The sequence below is a fragment of the Lampetra fluviatilis genome, chromosome 19 (assembly GCF_964198595.1).
Source record: "Lampetra fluviatilis chromosome 19, kcLamFluv1.1, whole genome shotgun sequence".
Taxonomy (NCBI): Eukaryota; Metazoa; Chordata; class Hyperoartia; order Petromyzontiformes; family Petromyzontidae; genus Lampetra; species Lampetra fluviatilis.
Genome location: NC_136293.1, coordinates 13,801,371 through 13,821,906, shown reverse-complemented (window position 1 = coordinate 13,821,906; position 20,536 = coordinate 13,801,371). Strand labels below are relative to the sequence as shown.

The 20,536-nt window shown below is 41.4% G+C and overlaps 2 protein-coding genes across 3 annotated transcripts; both read right to left on the bottom strand.

Annotated features, from left to right (window-relative positions):
• Positions 1-6,225: 6,225 nt before the first annotated feature.
• YIPF6 (Yip1 domain family member 6) lies at positions 6,226-10,766 on the bottom strand. Its single transcript, XM_078865146.1, has 7 exons — positions 10,689-10,766; positions 9,705-9,830; positions 8,836-8,914; positions 8,572-8,614; positions 7,877-8,002; positions 7,357-7,514; positions 6,226-6,968 (listed from the first exon to the last, which is right to left on the bottom strand). Exons 1-7 carry the CDS (start codon positions 10,764-10,766, stop codon positions 6,850-6,852), a joined length of 729 nt encoding a protein of 242 aa, XP_078721272.1. The 3' UTR covers positions 6,226-6,849.
• A 2,652-nt stretch (positions 10,767-13,418) lies between these two features.
• Positions 13,419-18,404, bottom strand: PDCL3 (phosducin like 3). Of its 2 annotated transcripts, none has more exons than XM_078865143.1 (6): positions 18,298-18,404; positions 16,861-16,975; positions 16,272-16,362; positions 15,744-15,887; positions 15,266-15,474; positions 13,419-14,375 (listed from the first exon to the last, which is right to left on the bottom strand). In XM_078865143.1, exons 1-6 carry the CDS (start codon positions 18,301-18,303, stop codon positions 14,233-14,235), a joined length of 708 nt encoding a protein of 235 aa, XP_078721269.1. In that variant the 5' UTR covers positions 18,304-18,404; the 3' UTR covers positions 13,419-14,232. The 2 variants fall into 2 exon arrangements, with proteins under 2 accessions (XP_078721269.1, XP_078721270.1); XM_078865144.1 differs by lacking the exon at positions 18,298-18,404 and adding an exon at positions 17,938-18,252.
• Positions 18,405-20,536: the final 2,132 nt, after the last annotated feature.

The following is a 20,536-nucleotide window of genomic DNA, read 5'->3' as shown; positions in this document are numbered from 1 at the left end:
ATATGCATGAGCAATGAAAAATAAAAGATGTTACACTTAGCATAAACAGTACTCCATAGGCATCCTGTGTCAGCGATTCTGTATTATTCTTTGGGTCTTTCTGTAAAGCCACGTAGATAGACTAAAATAATCAAAATAATAACAAGGAAATTACTTCATGCAGACACGAAAGCTTCAAGTCAAGATTCTGTAATACTTCATCATTCCTTGCGCATGTCAATTGTTTACATTTTGATGACGGTATAGTACTATATTATCGCAATTGTATCGATATCACGCTGAAGTATTTTATCCCATCCTGTCCAAAAAAACTACAATAAACTGAAATAATAGTTGTTGTTGTTTTACAATTACCTTGAAATGCCAAACAGAATCCACATAGAAGCCTCCTCACCGTCTCGAGCCTGGCAGGGGGACGAGCATCTGACGTGGCACGGCGGAGCGTCTCACCTCGTCACCTCCTGCTGCTGTAATTGCTGTTGCCACACAACCTCCTTTAAAGCACATGCTGTTTAAATGTGTTTGTTCCCGCTGTGTGTAACTTGTGTTCACTTACACGCCTCCTGTGTGTGGTGCAAGCAGCGTTTTGTTTCAGTGCAGCGGTCAACAACAGAGCGATCATCAACACTCCGCCCGGAGGGCAAAGCTCACTACCCGGCTGGTGTCATCATCCTGCCTCTCTTTCTCTCCTGTTATATTCCGACTGAATACGTCTTAGATCTTGACTTAAAGCCTTCGTGACTGCAGGAATTCATATTCTTTGGCTCTTTCGGTAAAGCCACGTAGATAGGTTCAAAGAAAATAACCAAAAAGCTACGACGTGTCGATCGCAACGCAAGCAATCGTCATCAACGTCGTAGTTTTTTGTTATTTTTGTTATTTTCTTTGAACCTATCTACGTGACTTTACCGAAAGACCCAAATAACATGAATCCGTCTTCTTTCTCGTAACTTTTTGAATATACATCACTCCTCTTTATTCTATCCCGTTTTCTGAATAAAATCCCTCTCATATCGAGCATATATAGCTTTTGGAGCATATATTGTCTCCTGAATAAAGTCTATAGATCTCTTATTAATGCATCTCCTGTTAAATAACCCTCATGATTGCATCCCTCTTCTACCTCGCTCATGAAAATGTGTATCTCTTCTTTTCCGGATATCTATTTTGAGTCATCGTCATCATCACGATCCATTGGCAGATGTCCCGTATGTGTCCACTGCACATTTTGTCATTTTTTTCTATCTTGTGCCATTATGATTAAGTAGTGTGCATTTTGCTGGCACCAATCTCTTATGCCTTGACTTAAAGCTTTTGTGACTGCAGGAATTCATACTCTTTAGCTCTTTCGGTAAAGTCACGTAGATAGAAAAATATAAACCAAAAACTACGACGTTTCGATCACAACACAAGCCATCGTCATCAGCAGGGCCGGATTAAGATTGTGTAGGCCCCTGGGCTACAAGTACTGTGAGGCCCCCAGTAATATTTTCAAAAGGAAAACAAAGTTAAAGAAACATCTAATTTATTTTCACAAGGCTAACAACAAATAAATTCAGCATTCACAAATTAAACAACTTTTCACTTCATCTCTGGAGGTCCTCCAGCTGACGGAGGCCCCTGGGCTGCAGCCCCGAAAGCCCCCACGTGCCTTGATCCAACCCTGGTCATCAGGAGTGAAGAAGAGGGGGGAAGCCGCTGAAGGCAGGATGTGTTTAAAGGTTTAAAATGCGTGGAGCACAATGGTCATAAACGACGTGGGCAGAGCTAGTGATGTTAATGTGCGAGATTGGCATGTTAATGTAACATCGCAGAGCGGCCTCCACGGCGAGCGCGCGGAGGTGGCTGTGTTGGTGTGAGTGATTAGCATGTTAATGGCAAATCGGAAAGCCGAAGCCACGGGGAAAATAAATAAAAACTCACATCGGAAGGTGGCAGGATGGGAACATCACAGCCAGTTATGACTTAAACTGGTTGACGTCCTTCCAATGATTGCTCAGTTTGGACCATCCTCTCGGTTGAAATTGTCTGTCTGTATATATGGATGGCTTCATGAACCAATCTTTGTTGATAGCCAGTGGGCTTGCAAAGTACCTTTGTCTTAGAGAAATCAATTTCGTGTGAGCCCACCGCATTAAAACAATGATCAGCCACGGCCGAGGTATTGGTCCTCCCGTGTTTCAGATCTGCCTTATGTTCACGAACACGGTCCGAGACATGTCGCTTAGTGTCCCCAATGTAACTACTGCCACAGACACAGCTTAGTTTGTAGACGCCGGGGTATTGCATGTTAGGGATCCTATCCTTCACAGATGGGATCAGATCACGAATTTTATGTCCTGTGTTAAATCGAACCTGGATGTTGTGTTTGCTCATGATTTTGGAATTTTGTTTGGTGACCTCTGCTATGTATAGCAAGGTGATGGTTTTGATTGGGTCCTCAGATGGCTCGTTCTCAACGGTTGGGGTGATAGCTTTACGGATTGTGTGGTCCGAATATCAATTTATCTTGAGAACTTGGTGCACGTGTTTCAGTTCGCTTGCTAGGTCATGGTCGGAGATAGATCGAGCTCTATAGTGTACAGTTTTGACGAGAGAATTATTCTGGGATGGATGGTGGTGGGAGTCAGGTTTTAGGTAGGCATCAGTATGAGTTGCTTTCCTGGAGACAGTGTCCCATTGAGCCATCTGGTCTATTTTTGATTAGAACATCAAAAAATGGTAGCTTGCCATCCTTTTCCACCTCCATGGCGAATTTGCCAGTTTCCTGTTCATCACTGCCTGCATCATCAGGTTGCTTTCTTTTATGTGCAACCATTTTATTAGTTCAATGTTGGTCACTATTTGGTCCAGCTGAGATGCAGTATATCCTTCTGTAGCAATACATTTCGAGTATCAATATCTTATGTTTTTTGTTTCATTCTCGCAGGCATACAACGCTTTATTTAACAAGCATGTTCTTAACATGTTCAGTTTGGTCTTGTAGCCGATTTGCTTGCTTCTCCAGATGTTTCGAATCCTTGTGTAGTAGCATTGCTGGGTGATGCCACTGCTCCCCGGTTGTAGTGCCAGCCCCTGGACGATAGGGGGCGGAAGAGTGCCCGGCTCGAGCTGGGCCGTGGCACTCGGGTTGAACCCAGAGGGGCTCCTGACCGGAGGGATGGACCCCAGGACCCCCAAAAGGGGGCTGGGGGGATGACGTGCCCAGAACACAGATCCTTCTCGAAGGTTCGAGAAGGAGGCGTGGCTAGGGGCAGAGAGAGAGCCGGGACTGACTATATAACCATGAAGCTGCTGTTGTATACTGGAGACCCGAAGCCGTCACCCTGAAGACGAGACCCGGACCCCAGCCAGGGTCGTGTCGACGTCAGCCTCTCCAGGGTTAGGCGCGTTAGCCCCGAGGACATCCCTCCGTAGAGTGTCGGGTGGAAGGCGCCGTTACCCCTTCGTGTTCAGCTTACTCCTGTTGCAATACACGTGTTGCCTCTCGAGAGGTCTCGCTCTCCACTCCACTTGCATTACTCAGTGCCTTCGCTATCCTCGCTCTTGTCTTTCGTGCTGTCGCTGTCCCATGTCAGTCGAGTTCACCGCTCCTAAATCTATCTCAATACATCTCCTAATGAATACATGTATCTCCTCTACAGTTATGACTGTCACTGTTCTCTCATATGATTACCTCCTCGTTCTTGACATTTCTCCTGTAAATATCTCACATTTCCGTTTAATATAGCTTTCATCCAAATGCATGTCATATCATTCCCATTATGAATACATATTTTGCCAATGCATCTCTATGCATTATCTTACCTCGTTCTGACACATTGTCTCACATCTCAGTTGAGTGCGTGCCTGCTAAAAATCAGATGCAAGTGTACAGCAAAGGTTAAAGAGCCCGTAGCCTGTTGCGATCCGCATCGCCACTCAATCAGGCCCTCCAATAAACGTTTGGCCAACCATGGTTTAAAATTTCAAATGGCATTTATTAAACACTATGTCCAGATTGTCATATCCAAATACATTTGCCCAAACAAATTGAGATGATTAAGACGTGCAGATGACAAACTGCTGTTAACCTCTATGAAAAAGTGTGCCGAATAGCAAAGTACTGGACTACAAGGTACATTGGTGCTTAAAAAAAACAGAAATATCTAAGTACACGTCCACAACTCTGGAAGGAATGTTTTAAAATAACTTGTGCTGTACTTTTATTTTGCCTCTGCAAGATATACTGTAGTACATAGTATTGCATCACCAGAAAGCACACGGACATAAAAGTGTAGACATTTAGAAGAGCTTTTTGGTATAATACATCACCACTCCAAATGGCTATTTAAAAGGGAAAACTCAGGAACATGTTGGGCATTCAACATTTACATTCATTTGGGAATTTTTTAAATCCATATGTGCAGTGTTTAATCATGCAAAGCTTGGTCAACCTTGAATTAAACTACCTTCCCTCTCAATATATCTTTTATCAAAAACTGGCATAAAAGTGAGAAAAAATGCCGTTGTCACAAAACTGCCTTTTCCCATAAACACCATCATTGGAGTGTTTTGATGATGGCTTCACACTTCCGGGAATTGCGGTATTTTTATGTTAATTTACGCTCGTTCACAGGATACTGTCGATATGGATGAAACTGGTGTACTTATATTGCACACCTTCGGAGTACAAACCAGACCATTGGAGATAATCTCTGAATAAAATTACATATCAAGAGGTTCTGAAATGGTAATCCTATTTTAAAGGCTGCATCATTAACATGTTTTCGTATATTTCTGAAAGCTCTTCGTTAATGCACCAACTATGAAGAAACTGCCCCTGGATCATTCAGTAAAACAATGTTAACATTGTCAATCAATACTCGATATTCATGTGGTGACAAATCTAGCTGATAAAAGTGTACTGTTCCAACATTAAGGCGAAAGATTAATACTGTTATTTGCTACCATAAGAGCTGACAGGCCTTCAAAAAATATTGTGGCCAATGTGATGGCAAATCTGAAGAGCACACTAGCCCAAGACATGCACCACTAGGCGGCGATATTCCCCTTGCCAGTACAGTCGGATGTTTCACGGCCCTTCTTCGCCTGTCAGACATGCGCATCACTCTGCATGCAGCATTGATGTGAACAAAATTAAGGTCGCTTTGTTGTTGGGTTGTTTTTTACGTAAAAATCTCTTTGCTATGCATATTCACTTAATTTTGATGTTGTACTATAAAGCGAGTTGTATGTCATTGGTATATCTTAACTTGTAACCAGATTTACATAACATTGCACATCGCTAAACTGTTAACAAACTACGGTCATTTAAATAAAACTCGTAGTTTCCTGTCACGGTTATTGTGATATGAATTACCTACAAAGGAAAACCGTTTGTAGCATTTAATGTTACTTTAGCATCAACGGCTGCGTCAAGTGCAAACTATAACGTCACAACTAAAATTTTTAGTGGAATTTTATTGGCACTCGTATTAATGCAATTTTAACTCAATATTTTTCACACTTCATAAAACCAGTGCCCAACCCAACCAGTGACGCCTTAGCGAGGAGACACGAGAGTATATATGCTTGGCAATAACAATGTCCCATTCCTTTCCATTCCACAAGACAGTAAAAAGCTGATTCTCATATGTCATGGATCGTTACGAATCTTTGAACACATCCAAGAAAGTGAGGGGACTCGTGGAACATTGATGAGCTTACAAGTAAATTTCGCATTTAAATGGCGGAATCGCTCATACATTTCTCTGTCGATGTATGCTATAAGCATATGCTTTTTCAGAAATACAAATGGAATTTGAACACCATGCAAAGGTTATATTTAAAAGGTCTGTGGTTGCAGTATTTTAGGGAATTAGCATTCAGGTGTCACTAAACTAAGTTAAATTATCATCATAAACAAGCTACATTGGAAGACATTAAAATAACAAGCCTTCAAATACTGTATAATGGAGTTTAACATAACTGGAGATATTTTTAGTCACGGAGCCTGTATTAAACTACTTTTTATTGGCAAACAAATATTTCTGGATATTTGAATAAACATATGAAATATATTATGGCGGTAATATCCCGTTCGTTTTTACAAATTAAATGTGTTAACCAATGCATTGACAAGACAGGAGACAACTCCCTTAAACTATGGAGCTACCCTAGGTTTTATGACAATTATATGAAGTATGAATCATATCCAGTACATAAAAAAACAACATAACCATACACATCAAAATAAGGTTTTAATTGATTGCAGTATTGTGTGGTGCAAATCTACATTTTTATCCAAGGGCCTTACTCATGTTTGTGGAGACATTTCTTCTGAATGTTGGTGGTATAATGGCCAAATTGAGCAAATAACACGAACTATGTCACTTTTCCACTATAGGAGGAAAATGCCTTTCCACCAATACATGAACTGCATTTTACCATCACCCAAAAATGCAAAACGTATACTCAGCTGTGACAAACCACACCAATAACACAAAAACACACATAGCATTATAACAATTAGAATTTTACAATTTAAATGCAACCATGCATTAAATGAACATCTCAATGTGTATTTCTAAACTAAAAACACCCCCCATATCGGTGAAATGCAGTCTGTAGCTCTTTATCATCATGGTATTTCCATTGCCTTTCGAATTACTTTGGTGCATACAGGTTTAAACTGTGCGTCCAGATGATCCCAAACTTTAAGACAGTTTAAATCTAAAAGCTTTAATCTGTGTCCATCAACAAAATGTCAAACTAATCTAGAACATCTAACACTTGTATACAATAATTACAATATTTTACAGCACGTTTATGTACACAAAGCTGAAAATATTGCAGCAGCGTCTGGGCTTACGAGTGGACGCCTGAGAGTATAATCCAACTAATGACAAAGTAGAAAAGGAATATTGGATACACGGCAAGGGCTTTCCTATTGGGCGGCTGACTGTCGGCCAAAAAGGCTGTCGATGCTGTGAAAACAAATCAAAGCATAAATTAACGTGGAAAGGGCTGTAAATGTCAATTCAGTTATTTCTTTGCGTGGAAAATACCACGCGATGAAAATATATATCCTTTAGCACAGCTCACTCATAAAAACCTGTAACAATAACCTTAATTTAAAATTCATGGAATAAGAAAAAGCTGTTTAAATGCAAAAAAAAAGTCAAAGTGTTATGGCAATGCTGTACATATTCTCTTAGCATGTTGTAGATAATGTCTGTTCTGTTATTTCACAGAACATTATGAAGACGCTGATAAGTGAGTACTTTTTCAAACTGCCGCCGCATTAACATTTTGTCAACGCTGTAATGATTTTAAGAGTGTCAATCTATTTTACAACATGTGAAATTGACTTACCAAATACAGACCAGCCGAAGGAAAGGAAGACCACAATAAAATTAATTATGGTGAGGACGAGAGTTTTTGTGGCCAAGGTGGTGATGAGACACACGATCATGGACACTGTCAGTGGCATAACACAGTATCCAAGCACACACAGGCTCTGGAAAAAGGATCTGAAAAACAGACATTAAACAGATTTTCACAATGCATGCTACCCACCCACCAACCTGTAACACATTATGCATTGTGGTTACCCAACCACGCACCATCAAGGTTCAACCATACATCGAGTGATTTGATCATCAGCATGGTTATGATGCAGAGATGTAAAAAAAGAATGTGTACCATGCAATTGAGACATGAAGATAGGTTAACGACTGAAAATTGAGACCCATTTAGGACTGAAAAAACATATCAATGTCATTAACTTGGTGGTGGGTATAGATAAATGTTATGTTAAACAATTGGAGGATGAAAATTGTATTTGCACATAACCTATCCTTTGTCTAATTCTTGTGGAACACGAAAGACTCACATGTTACCCCCAAGGAGCTGGGAATTCAGCGTGACGACGATGGCACCGACCCAGACCAACACAAAAACCTCTGCAAACTGTGGGCCTTGACTCGCTCTGTCAGTGGGGGTCTTCGCCTGCAGCATCCTGAAAGGCAACAATCGCCTCATTTACAATTACTGCAGCGCCAAAGCAACCAGTTTTACACATTGGTGAAAAGAGATATCTTGTATTGTATTAAACTAAATGCGTGTCCTGAAGCCTGCTGAACTTATGAACATGTTTGAACCAGTTTACATGCTTTGAATCAATATGCTAATGTTTAACCATTGATTTAAAGCACCGTAAGAAGTGAATAAGCTGCGATAACTGGAAACATTGATAAATCAATGGTATTATCTTGCTGAAATTAAATGTGCTGTATTTTATTATATCAATAATCTCCACACAACCATGCGGACTGAATGCAGTGTTTTCAGTAGACACATTCTGCATGAAAACGTATAACGCTATACTATTTAGGCTGTTAAAATGAAAAGTGTGCTTCATAACTAATTTTAACACATTTTATTCAGTTTTCATCCAAACAAAAGCAACACCAATTTCATTGTTGAAAATTATATTTCACTGCTATAAGCATCATCTCTAATGCCATGTATTGAAGTGACACTTTGCAGGAAGGAAAGTGAAACTGAATTAATGAGGGTGATACTCACGCTGCTAGTAATACACAGAGTATTAGCGGACCCCACAGATCCCCTGCAAATAAAAACATTACATTATATATTGACAGCTTTAAAACAACTGTTAATACATTTCTGAATACAAAAATGTTAATACTGTGTTGAACAAAAATGTGATGTCATAGTGTATGAATAGCATAGTTTGCATTAGCTTCAGACCTACACGGATGTAGGTGTAAAGAACCAATGTCTTATTCAAACAAGTACAATTGTATTTACTTTATGCGATATGCTTACAGTCTCTTAAGAGTTCAGAACTCTTCTTGGGGTAGAGCACGTGAATGAACTTCTTCCCTACGGCTTTCATGTCTCTCATCTGTAACACAGAAACACAGCCTAAGGTCTTCAACAGATCTCATGAAAGGAAACTTCAAAAGGCCTTCGGAAAGGAACAATCAGCATGCCCCTTTGTGGAGATTGGAAAATGAAAGACAGCATTTTCTGTAATGGTGCGACACACAAAATACGGCCAATTAGCAAAGTGGGGTAGAGCAGTGTGGCACTTAGCGTACTGCTGTGAACCCTGCCATCTGAGATCATGTTCTGGTCACCGCTAACATAAGCAGCGAGTAGTATTTGAACCTGGCCTGGACCCCACTCTTCACTAACCAACACTTACCAGCAGGGTAAAATATGATCAAACCACCTCAAACACCATGAGTGTGGGAAGCCTTTATCCAGCAGTGGATTGACGACAAAGGGCTATAATTCACATGTATAGAAAAGAACAAAGTATATTAACTCAACGTTTTATTAAGTGCACTTTATCTCATCACTTTCTTCCCCCCACCCTCTCTCGATGCAGTCGGAAATAGTTCCAGATGTGATTCACGGATAGCCAAAACCGCGGATAGCAAGTTTGTGAATAACGAGGCAATGCTGTACGTATGCTGCTCGATTAACGAGGTGCCAGGCGGTAATTTAAGAAACTTGCACCATGATGTCAACAGCTGCACCAGCAGATTCAACTGAACTGGGAATTTCAAGTCCAATTTCTACGAACCACCACACCACAGCTACACCCTTTGTTGTAATTCGTATGATCCCGAAATGTTATTTAACCCCGTGGAATGGGTTCTCGGGTATGGGACGAGCGTGCCACTCACGATCGTGTCCTTGACTGGCTCGTCCAGCGTGGAGAAGTCGTCCTCCCGGTTGTGGGACACGGGCACGTTGATGTCCCCCTCCACCGGCTCGTCGGCTGCCACCGACACGTTGGTGAGAGTCGCAAACTGCGTGGGACACCCATGGATGGTAAGTAACGACGTCCCCGTGTCGCGACGTCCACATGTCACGACAAGAACGACTTTGTTTATGAAGCGGTAAGTGCGAGTTTGGCCGCGTGAACACCGCGGGGTCCCCCAGTGAGGTGGGGAGCGCTACGCTACGAACCCGGCCACCAACACCAGCGGCGATTAACTAAACAAGGGTCCTGGGCCTCCCCTAGGTCGACTCAGTCCCAAATAAGTAACCCGGTGCGATGTGTAAACATCGCCACTGGGGAGACAAAAGCGGCCGGGCGTGGTGCTGACCACCGCCCCCTCGTGTGCCAGTGGCGGCTTTCTGCTTGCTAACAACAGCACTTGCCCCTACAGTCTGGTGAAGGCTATGGGGGGGATCTTTGTCTTTGTGGTGACATCTCCACTGTCCACCACCACTCGGGACGTGTCACCCACCACTCGGGACGTGTCACCCGCCCACTGGCAAAAAGTGACATAACGCAATGGCGAAACAGATGTTTTTTAAACACACAATTGTAAGAAAACCCACAAGACAAACATTACCATCGCTAATGTAGACGCCCCACTAATAATGTAGACGAAGGCCTCAACTGACAGGACAACGAATACGCCACAAAGGTGGTGGTGGTGGTGGTTTCGTCGAACGTGGCGAACCACAGCACATGCGGCCTATAAACAAGCAGAGCGCTCGCAGCGTTAGCCAGCGACTTGAACCAGCGACGTGAACCAACCCTTAACAAGGCACAACTACACACACACAGTGCACGTTAGTCGCTCGTCGTCACGACCGCGGTGGTGATGTTAGCAAGTGCGAGGACGGCGAAGGCGACATAATAAACTCGCTCTGACCTCCTCCAGCCCCGCGGCCTCCGCTGCCGCCATCGCGAAAGTGCGGAACACGACGCCGGTAGATTTCCCAGCGCTCATCCGCAGCCCTTGGGGCACCGCCAGCGCTCATCCGCACTACCAAATACAACTACGGGATTATTTATTTATCCGTGCCGCAGGAATCCGATGAGCTGTGAAGCTCTTCACCACAGATGTTCACCTGGGGCACGGGGCCAGAGCGTGACAACAACTCACAATAGAAAAACACGATGGGTGTGCAAAGTACAGGGAAGGTAAGCAAATTACAACAAATAAATAAAACCACACTTTTAATTTATTTTATTTTACCAGGTGAGGGGCCATCCATTGAGTAGGTAGCAAAAACTTGTCAAAACGTGACCCCTCCACCCCTCCCTGGACACACGCGGACTCTTTACACCCCCCCCCCAATCCTATAGAACGGCCGATATTTAATCCACGCAGAAACGATCAAGGATTAATAATATTAACGTGAATCTTGATTTGAATATTAACGTGTTCAAGCAAACAGATAGTCCACCGCCGAACTATCTAACTCATTTGAAGGCCAATGAAGACAAATTATTATCGAGGCCCCCCCCCTACTCAAGCGGAGGTGTCTGGGGTAACCCCCCCTCCTCCCCCCTCCATGCGTCCTGGATGGATGGCCTCTAAAGCACACTGGGCTATTAGCTTATTTTTCAGGAGCGGCCTGGCTACAAATAATAGTTAAAGTGGCTTATCATGTTGCAATTTAAAGCAGCCGAATAATGCAAACGCGTGATGTTGATTCTAAACGTGGAGGGAAAAACCGGAGGATCCGGAGAAGATGTCACAAGACCACGGAGAGAGACACGCAAACTCCAAATGTAGAGCAGGCGAGGTCGTCAAAATCTCGCCACCATGCTACATTGCGATTTTAATTTGTAAACGTTTTCAGAGATTTAAGGATGAGTTGTGTTCAGCATGCAAGTGGGGAGGATATCCCCGGAACACCCAGAGAAAACCCCACACTTTGCGCGAGGGGGAAACACTCTATCCTCTTACAGATGGAAATTGATGGTGACGAGTCCACTTGCTGTACTGCCTTCTCCTGGCGAGCCATGGTATGACATCTCCTCGCCTCCGCAGTGCTGGATTACCTGCAATTGGCACGGTTGGCTACGTACTGTGCGAGATAAGTTCAACATGCTGCGCATACATGAGGCATACATAGCCACCACCCAGCTCACTCCCTCCACTGCGGTGCTTCTCAGCCAGTGTCGCGGCACATTCCCACGCGTGCCCCGGCATTTTCAGTTCTTGGATAGAACCTCATTGTTTGAAAGTCAGGACGAACGCTCCTCCGTGCCGTTCAGTTGCCGATCACAGCTCCCGCCTTCCTCTCCCATTGGCCGAGGATGCGCAAGTACGACAGCAGAGACAGCCGTCAGCCCCCACCCCCGGCCCTCACAACTTCCTCGGTCACACGTGCGCAATTTTCCTTCAGGCGGCGAGGTTGGGTGGCTGCGAATTGAGAAAGACTCGAGGAATTGACCACAAAAAGGTAGATCACACGTGTTGCTCTGTCTGCCCTTTAAGCCAGGTAACAGACCAATGAATGGTGAGATAGTATTATATATAAAGTATACATTAATGCTGTTTAAATGTGAATTAGTGGCAGTAGTGCACGCACTGCGCTAGAAACTCAACGACTCGAGTTCCATTCCCGACTCGCACTGACCAGTGTAGCGAAGTATAGACACTCCTCAGGACTGAGCGCATGTGTGGTGGAAGGGGCCTTCATCCAGCAATGGATTTACAAGGGGTTGTCAATTAATGTGCACATGCGACATGAAGTGTTATCAGGCATAGACTTTAAGCCAGGTGGGAACGCATTGGTGTAATGTTGGTATCAAAGGAAACTTGGTATCTGGTGCATGTTGCGTACATTTGTAACACACGACACATCCCAGAGATGAATAAGGCAGTCATTACACCACTGGAAAACAAGGCCGATCAGTGTATTGATCACAGGACAAGTATTAGGAGTCATGCCAAAGGTGATGTTGACAATTACTAGCGAACAAATAAGGTGGAAGGTGGCTGAAACGGCAGAGGACCGGTTTGGGCTCAATGGCCGTGCAACCATAGTTAGTACTATATATGGGCACTGTCAAAGATCAATAACGGTGCAGAACCTACGCAGTGTATATCTTTTACACAAACGCACTGAACATCGAAACATTAATAATTTAACGTTTGCAAGGGCCAAATAATGATTTTAATGATCTAAGAATTGTGGAGTCTGATACATTATGGGTAAAAGACAATATGCCAATGACACCATACTACAGTAATTGTTAAACAATATTGTTCATGAGACTCGAAAGTCAAAGCCAGATCAATGTATACTTGAACAAATGCTGTTGAAAAATTTGGTACATTAAACGATTAGCTAAAGAATATAAATGTTTGGTGATGAAAGAGGCCCTTACATCGAGTAAGGGATGTTAAACGGTTGTCATAACCTTTAATTCGAATTATGACAAATTCGTTTATTTAAAACGAGACCTGGGATGAAATGTATACCTGAACATTTAGTGTACAAGTACAAACATCTGCACAAAATATCGTGCGAGTAATAATTAGTTCCTGGTAAGAGGGATGCCGATAACAGTTCAAGTTATCCGAGTAGCATTGACTTTGAAAGCTGTCAACTATTCTTTCAGAATACACTTGGAGACAAATGCGTAAGTTAAATCAAAACGGATTTTAATACGGCACATGCAAAACAGTGCATAGCAAAATGGAACCAAAGCAAATGGAACCGTTTTCATTCCACACTAGCTCTTCCGCCTATTGGAAAGCCAGGGTATGACACCTCGACGCCCACGGGAAAAAGTTTAACAATGCGTGTGATCCACTAAACTAAATAAGGGCACTGTTACATTTTAACAATACTTGAACACAATGAAGCATACCAAATTGATACTTAACCAAAAATGTTATTTCATCAGAATATGCATACAGTATTTTCCCAAATCTCATCAGGCATTATTACAAATTAATGGCATTTTTTGCTTAAATCTCAAATCGGTTAACAATTCACCCCGGTGGTAAAACAATATACTGCTGACATTGTTTGCCTCATTTATCAATTTGAGTGATTTTATTTGTAGCATGTAACTTGCATAAATCAAAGTATGTTAAAGCATTTTTAAACCCCCACAATGTATGTTCATATAGCAACTCAAATGTGAATTAATCAGTATGCACATTCTTAGAACAGCTAAAAATATATTCGGGATTATGCATGGCAACGGTTGGTGATAAATAGTTACCATTATAAAAAGGCAACGATGTTATAATTTAAGTTTATTTTAAAGAACATTACAACGTATAAAACATGTTTCTAAGAAATGCTGACCATCAGAATGGTTATAATTAATTCCTGCATAATCACATACAATTTACACATCAGTGTGGCTAACTGGAGTTTATACAGAAATACTGTAGAACACTGCTGGAGTTTGGATATGAAAACATATTTGGCACTGCTCGAGTGCTAGTCTTCATAGTCACTGCCATCCTTGGTGACCGCTCTTGAGCTTCGAATTGATGACATCATCATGTCCTCCACTGGCTTGCGAGGATTTTCCTCCAGGTCCGTCTTTATAGCTCCTGACTCCGAGAGCCTCCACTCCAACTCTACACATGTGCAAGAACACACGCAAGCAATGAAAACATTAGTATTATTTTAGCATCAGCTAACTATGCCTGTTTAAAGGAAGTTAACAGTGGCTCATATTCTCTAGTTCTTTCGGTAATGTCATGTAGATAGAACAATTATAAGAAATAAAGTGAATAAAAATAATAAAAAACACTAATGTTGACTGTAGCCTGGTTCTTAATCGGAGTGTATTGGCAGTCTATAATGTAGACTGTAGCCTGGTTTTTAAGCTGGTGAGTGTATTGGCAGTCTATAATGTAGACTTATTCTTGGTTCTTTCACTAATTTAATTATAATAAATTATTTATAAATAAAAAAAACGCGACGTTTCAATAGCAACACAAGCGGTCGTCATTATTTATATTTTAATTTACACTCACCCAGCTTAATAACCATTACTAGTCTACATTATAGACTGCCAGCACACTCCGATTAAGAACCAGGCTACAGTCGACATCCGTGGTTTTTTGTTTTTTATTATTTTCATTCACTTAATTTTTTTTTATCTACGTGACTTTACCGAAAGAACCAAAGAATATGAATTCCTTCAGTCACGAAAGTTAAGTAAAAATTTAAGTGGCTTTTAAAAAATACATGAAGCTAACACTACATTTTTAGTCTTTCTACAATTTTTCTGTGCAGTTTGAGAAAAAGCATCCCTTTAGAACTCTCGCAAAGCAGTGCACATGTTTGTGTTAGAAAACAGTCTGTATGATCATCGCACGATAAACCGATATTTTCAATTATCAGACAAAATTAAGTTTTTCGTGCTTGAGAAACCAATTTAATCTCAAGCAGCTGCCAGGACCTAAGTTGTGTCAGCTCAGTAACCTGAGCTCTGAACCACCCAGCAACCTCCAGTACTTACCGTCTTGTTTAAGGTTCATGCCTCCAAAGACCAGTGGGCCAATGAACTGAGCACGAATGTCACCGTCCTTGTAAACGAAGATGGTAGGGAGGTTCTTGTCGGGGTAATTGGGGATGCAGGTAGTGGAGATGGACTTCAGGAACTTGGTGTCCGGGAACTTCCTGGCTAAGGCTGTCAAGTGCTGGTTTATTAAGGCACATAACGGGATGCTGTGGAAGAGAAAGAAGAAAATTTAGTGTTCGAAAATAAACGAGGCACGAGTTAATTTCCTTTCAAAAGTTGTGATTGTTGTGACATTATTATTGCAAGCAGAAAACCAAAGGCATCTGGTTGGGTCAAAATATGTATTGTGAGAATAGTATGAGAAAATATAGAATTGTTAATTTGGTATACAGGCACAGTATTAGATACAGATGGCCAAGTGCTTTACTATGTGAAATTGCTCAATTAACCATCAGAAATGAAGATGAATGCATACCCCTGTTTATATAAGTGAAGCACCACAAAGATGTCAGGGTCGGCTTTGGTGACCTCGTGGACGTAATCTTGACCCGAGATCTCCAAAACATCTCCAAACTTGTTTTTAATTTGCTGTGCCTTCCACTCCGCCAGCCTCTTTTGTCTGCCAACAAAACAAGCAAACACATCATTAGTAATGTTCATGCTTTTGTCCATAATTGGACTTTTTTATGGTTCAAATAAAAAAATCAAGTCAAAGGTAAACATTTATTGGTGGAAATTAATTAAAGTTGTATTACTAACACTGACTGCTCTATTTATTTTAAACTGCACAATTTATATTTACTTCTGGAATGAACACATCAATTCCCCCACTGCGTAATCAACATTACATATGTTTACGATACATTATAGGGACATAATTATAATTACATTTAAAATATGGAAATTAAGTGTTTTGTAATCAAACAATATACCAGGTAACTTATTTACTTATATTAATAAAACAAATATGCAAAAACACAACAGAAAAAATAAAGTTCCTTACCGATACATTTCTATGACACGCTCATCCTCTTCATTTAGTTCATCTTCAAGCTCATCAAATTCATCTATGGTCATGTCATCGTAGTTCTTCACTAAACCATACAAAACATAATTATGGGGTTTTAAAAAGTTAGAGTAAATATGAGGCAAGTGTACAGTTACAAGTATATCTAAGTCATGTTTAGATTCAGTGTTTTATATACGACATTAATTTTGCTTAGAATAAGTTTACTGACATAAAATATCAACTCATTTCAGTCTTAAATCTTTGGAAAATGCAGGTCTAAACATTAAACAAATATATGTATACATATGTAATATTTTTCAGCTATTACATATGGGCTTCATCACCTGAAGACAGTGTGTTTAACTAAGTGTAAACTTTTATTTGAAAACAATGATCAAAACAATTTACAAAAAAATCAACTCACATTTAATATATTCGAGGTCAATTTGATGTGTGTGAACCACACTTAATATGCATTCACAGTAAATGTATTTCCTTATAAATGATTCTCTTCTAAGACTGGCCTTCAATGCTCTCCTTGGTGACACATGACACAGAATATCCCACAATGCATGCGTCATACCGACTGACTGTTGCTGTGCAGCCGTCTCCTCGTCCTCCTCCTTGGGTTCTTCCTTTTGAGGGATGATTCCATGTTTGCGCAGAATGGAATTCCATTCCGTATCTTCGTTTGGGTCCTACAATAAATAACAGCAATTTATGCAATGTTAAATTAATCTTTTTGCAGAATATATGAGATGTTACAGACCTGTCCAGAATGTAAAAATAACAAACTAGACGTCTTAAATAAAGTTGCCACTACAAACTTGGCCAACTCCCCTTCGTTATGAAACGGATATTGTTTCTGACGAACTAAGCTCGTAATATTGCATGCATCTGCTTCTTGCCTTACATAACACCAATATGCCATCACCCAGGATTGCTTGTTAAAATAATCCCACGATTTTGTCAAATTATGCTTCTATTCTTCAACTCCGAGTGTTTGTGTACTATGTTGAGTGTTTTGTACTGTTTTTTGCCTTTAGCCCTGTTTTTTTTTTACACAGGCTTCCCTTATGCCACTGCGTCTCCAATGTAACGTTCTCATGTTCCACAGACACACGAGATGCACGCAAAGATTTTGAGTGAAACGGGGCGTAATCGTTTGCCAAGAACATCTGGTAACTCGGTGGTGGCATGTTTAACAAGCCGCACTGCTAAGATATAAACAAAAAAACTACTATATTATGGATATTGGTCGCGAACGCCTAAGTATTAAGCGGAGTTCAGCTTATTTTTTACGCATAAAACCGCACAACGAATGAGTATAACAAACTCAAAGAGACTGATAATCAATGAGGTATTCAACTTGTAAGCGAAATAGTATTTTAGATGTGAGCACAAGCAGAGATCGACGAGTGTTGCGGTTGAATCAGTCTGGGTCACTTAACGCCCGAATACTTTATCTGCATGTAGGCGAGGCAACACACACAAGAGGAGTTTATCTACATGTAGGTGAGGCAACACACACAAGAGGAGGAGGGTAACGAAGGGCAGCGAGGGCCCAGGGTGAGGGTAGCGAGGCCGCTTCGCGAACGTCGCCTTACAAGGACATGGGGGGCATGGGGGGGGAGCAGCGTGTGGCGAGAGGGGCGCGTACCGGGCCTGGCCACAGGCTCGCTTACAGCAGCACGGCCATCAACAAGGCAGGCAGCCCAAAGCACCACACACTAACTAGCTAGGCGGGCGACCAAGGCGAGTCTCGCTTCAGGAGTAAGAAGAGCGAAGCCACTGAGCTCGACTGGCGACGATGGAGCAGCACGAGCGGCGCGCCCCAACCCGTCACCTCGTCTACACGAACACGACGCCGACTCGAGATACATCCGGGGGATGTCCGGCGCAATCATAGTAATCATGAGAGTGGCGTTCACAGGCCGGTGTGTTGCGGCGTGTTGCGGTGTGACAGCGACAGAGAGAGAGAGGGGAGAAGCTGCCGCTGCTGCCGCTGCCGCTTCGTCACCTGCATGGCGCCTCGCTCGCTGCCGTGGGAGTGGCGGGAGGGCAGCTGGGGGTTAGGGACCGCGGCGAACGGCGCGTGCAGACTTGACGCCTCCCCCCACAGCCCTCACCAACGCAGCTCCACGGATAGGGATCGCGGCGAATAATCTCCTTGTTGGGGACTGAGTGACAGCAACTCGTGCCCGCTACTCAGCCGTGCCCTCAACCAACGCGTTGGTCAAAAATATTGTCCTTAAAAGGGAACGTGTATAATAAGCGATGTTTCGGGCAATGGGCCTCCATCATAGCACATCACTAGAGAGGTCTCTTTGTAATTTAGGACGTTTATTGACGAACGCGCCGAGTAGTTTACGCGATCTCACCCAAACCAAACACTTTAGTTGACCGCATGTACACCACCGTGCCTGATTAGGATAAACCAGACACGTGAATATCTACCTTCTAGATTCCAGACGTTATCAAACCAGGACTTTATCAAATAAGTGCATTTGGTAACTTGAAGAAAACTGCGGTTTTGTGTTAAAACGAAATATTTTTAAATACCTGTCAAGATTAAACATGGCTACCTCCCGACATTTCTAGATTTTTAAATAGGGCCTCATACTATAAATAAATAAAACACATTCAATGTGTTTTCTCCGCTAAGTATTAGTTTACCAACCTTTGGGCGGGAAGGGGCAATTACTCCCATTCATGGTGAGAGATGCAGATAGATCATGGTTGGTTATGAAAAATATTCCACCCGTGACATTTTAAAATTATTTTGTAATTCATGAAGCCCTGTCTGAAATGATTACATCTTTTTAGGGATTACGACAGTATATTTAAATATAATATATGTAAAATCGAATGTGAGTTGTACAATGTGTATTAATCAAGAATGGCCATTCAATTCATTGTTTAACCTCTTCATGATAAACAAAATTCTGCATAAAAATTTTCTGTACACTAATTATAAAGCCAAAAAAATACATACCTGTATTAAATTTGCAATGGAAACAATGTTCAGATACAAATGTTCATTTTACAATGTTTATTTTAAAATACACAATTCCATCTATTAAACAATACATGTTAAGTGCATGAAATTTCATACATATTTACTGGGTTGATTAAAACATTCATATAAAAACATCACGGTGGTGCGTACATTCTAAGTCACAATACGTAAATACAGCGCGTGCATTCAAATTCTATACTCATCTGCCGGTATATGAACAATACGCAAGTGACTACACTGTATGCCACAAGTCCATTTACCATTTAAGGAATATTATGTAGTGCCCACTTATACAGCGTATCCTTGATATAATATGAGGGGATATACCGTGTCCTGCGTATAACTTGGGTTTCTTGGGACCCCTAAATTGAGAAAAACAACACTCCCCAAACTGAAACGTGTTACTGCATGCAAAACAATGCTGACTTGTGAAATTTGTGACACTGCATTGTCTGTGGTGCCCAAGCATATGTCATTATAACAATCAACACATTCGGAAATAACACTGCCCGAAAAGGAACTAGTATATACAATGGGTGATGTATTTGGCGATGGCCATTCTTTATAGGGATCTATATCCTATGCAGAAGGTCTATTGCAGGACCATTGCCTAATAGTTTTTACTTGTATAGTATATTTTTTTACCTTATAGTATTATAGAATTGCCTTTTGATTTTCGGTGGTTTCAGGGGTGTTTTTAAAATCATTTTTGACATTGCTTTTAAATAAAAGTATGTAATGTATAGTTTAATTAATAGAAAACATAAACATAACATTACAAACCATATATGGACTCAACTTGGTCTTCATGGAAATGATGAGGCTATGTTAAGAAAATAGGTATCATGGGGAAGGCACACCGATCCTGAATTGCCCTGGTAATTTGAGGGCATGCTGTGTGTTGGGAAATGTCTGAAAATACTCTGTAGCTGACCTGTATTCTCACATGGATTCCCACCAGTATGTGGTGTCTGCGTCCATAAGTATAGAAATATTAAGACATGACAAGTTCACAATCAATGTAATATGTTTTATACAATATTTTAGTAATACATGTGGGTGCATATCTGCTTGCAACAACTGTTCTATACCCATTTGCTTGCATCCCATTGTATCTATAAACTTGTATTTATAAACACATGTAATTACGACATTCATAGTCTTGGGGATGTCTAATCAGAAGTTTGTTTTACGCATTCAGAATATAGCAACAGCGAACAATGTGCGAGCGCATAAATCC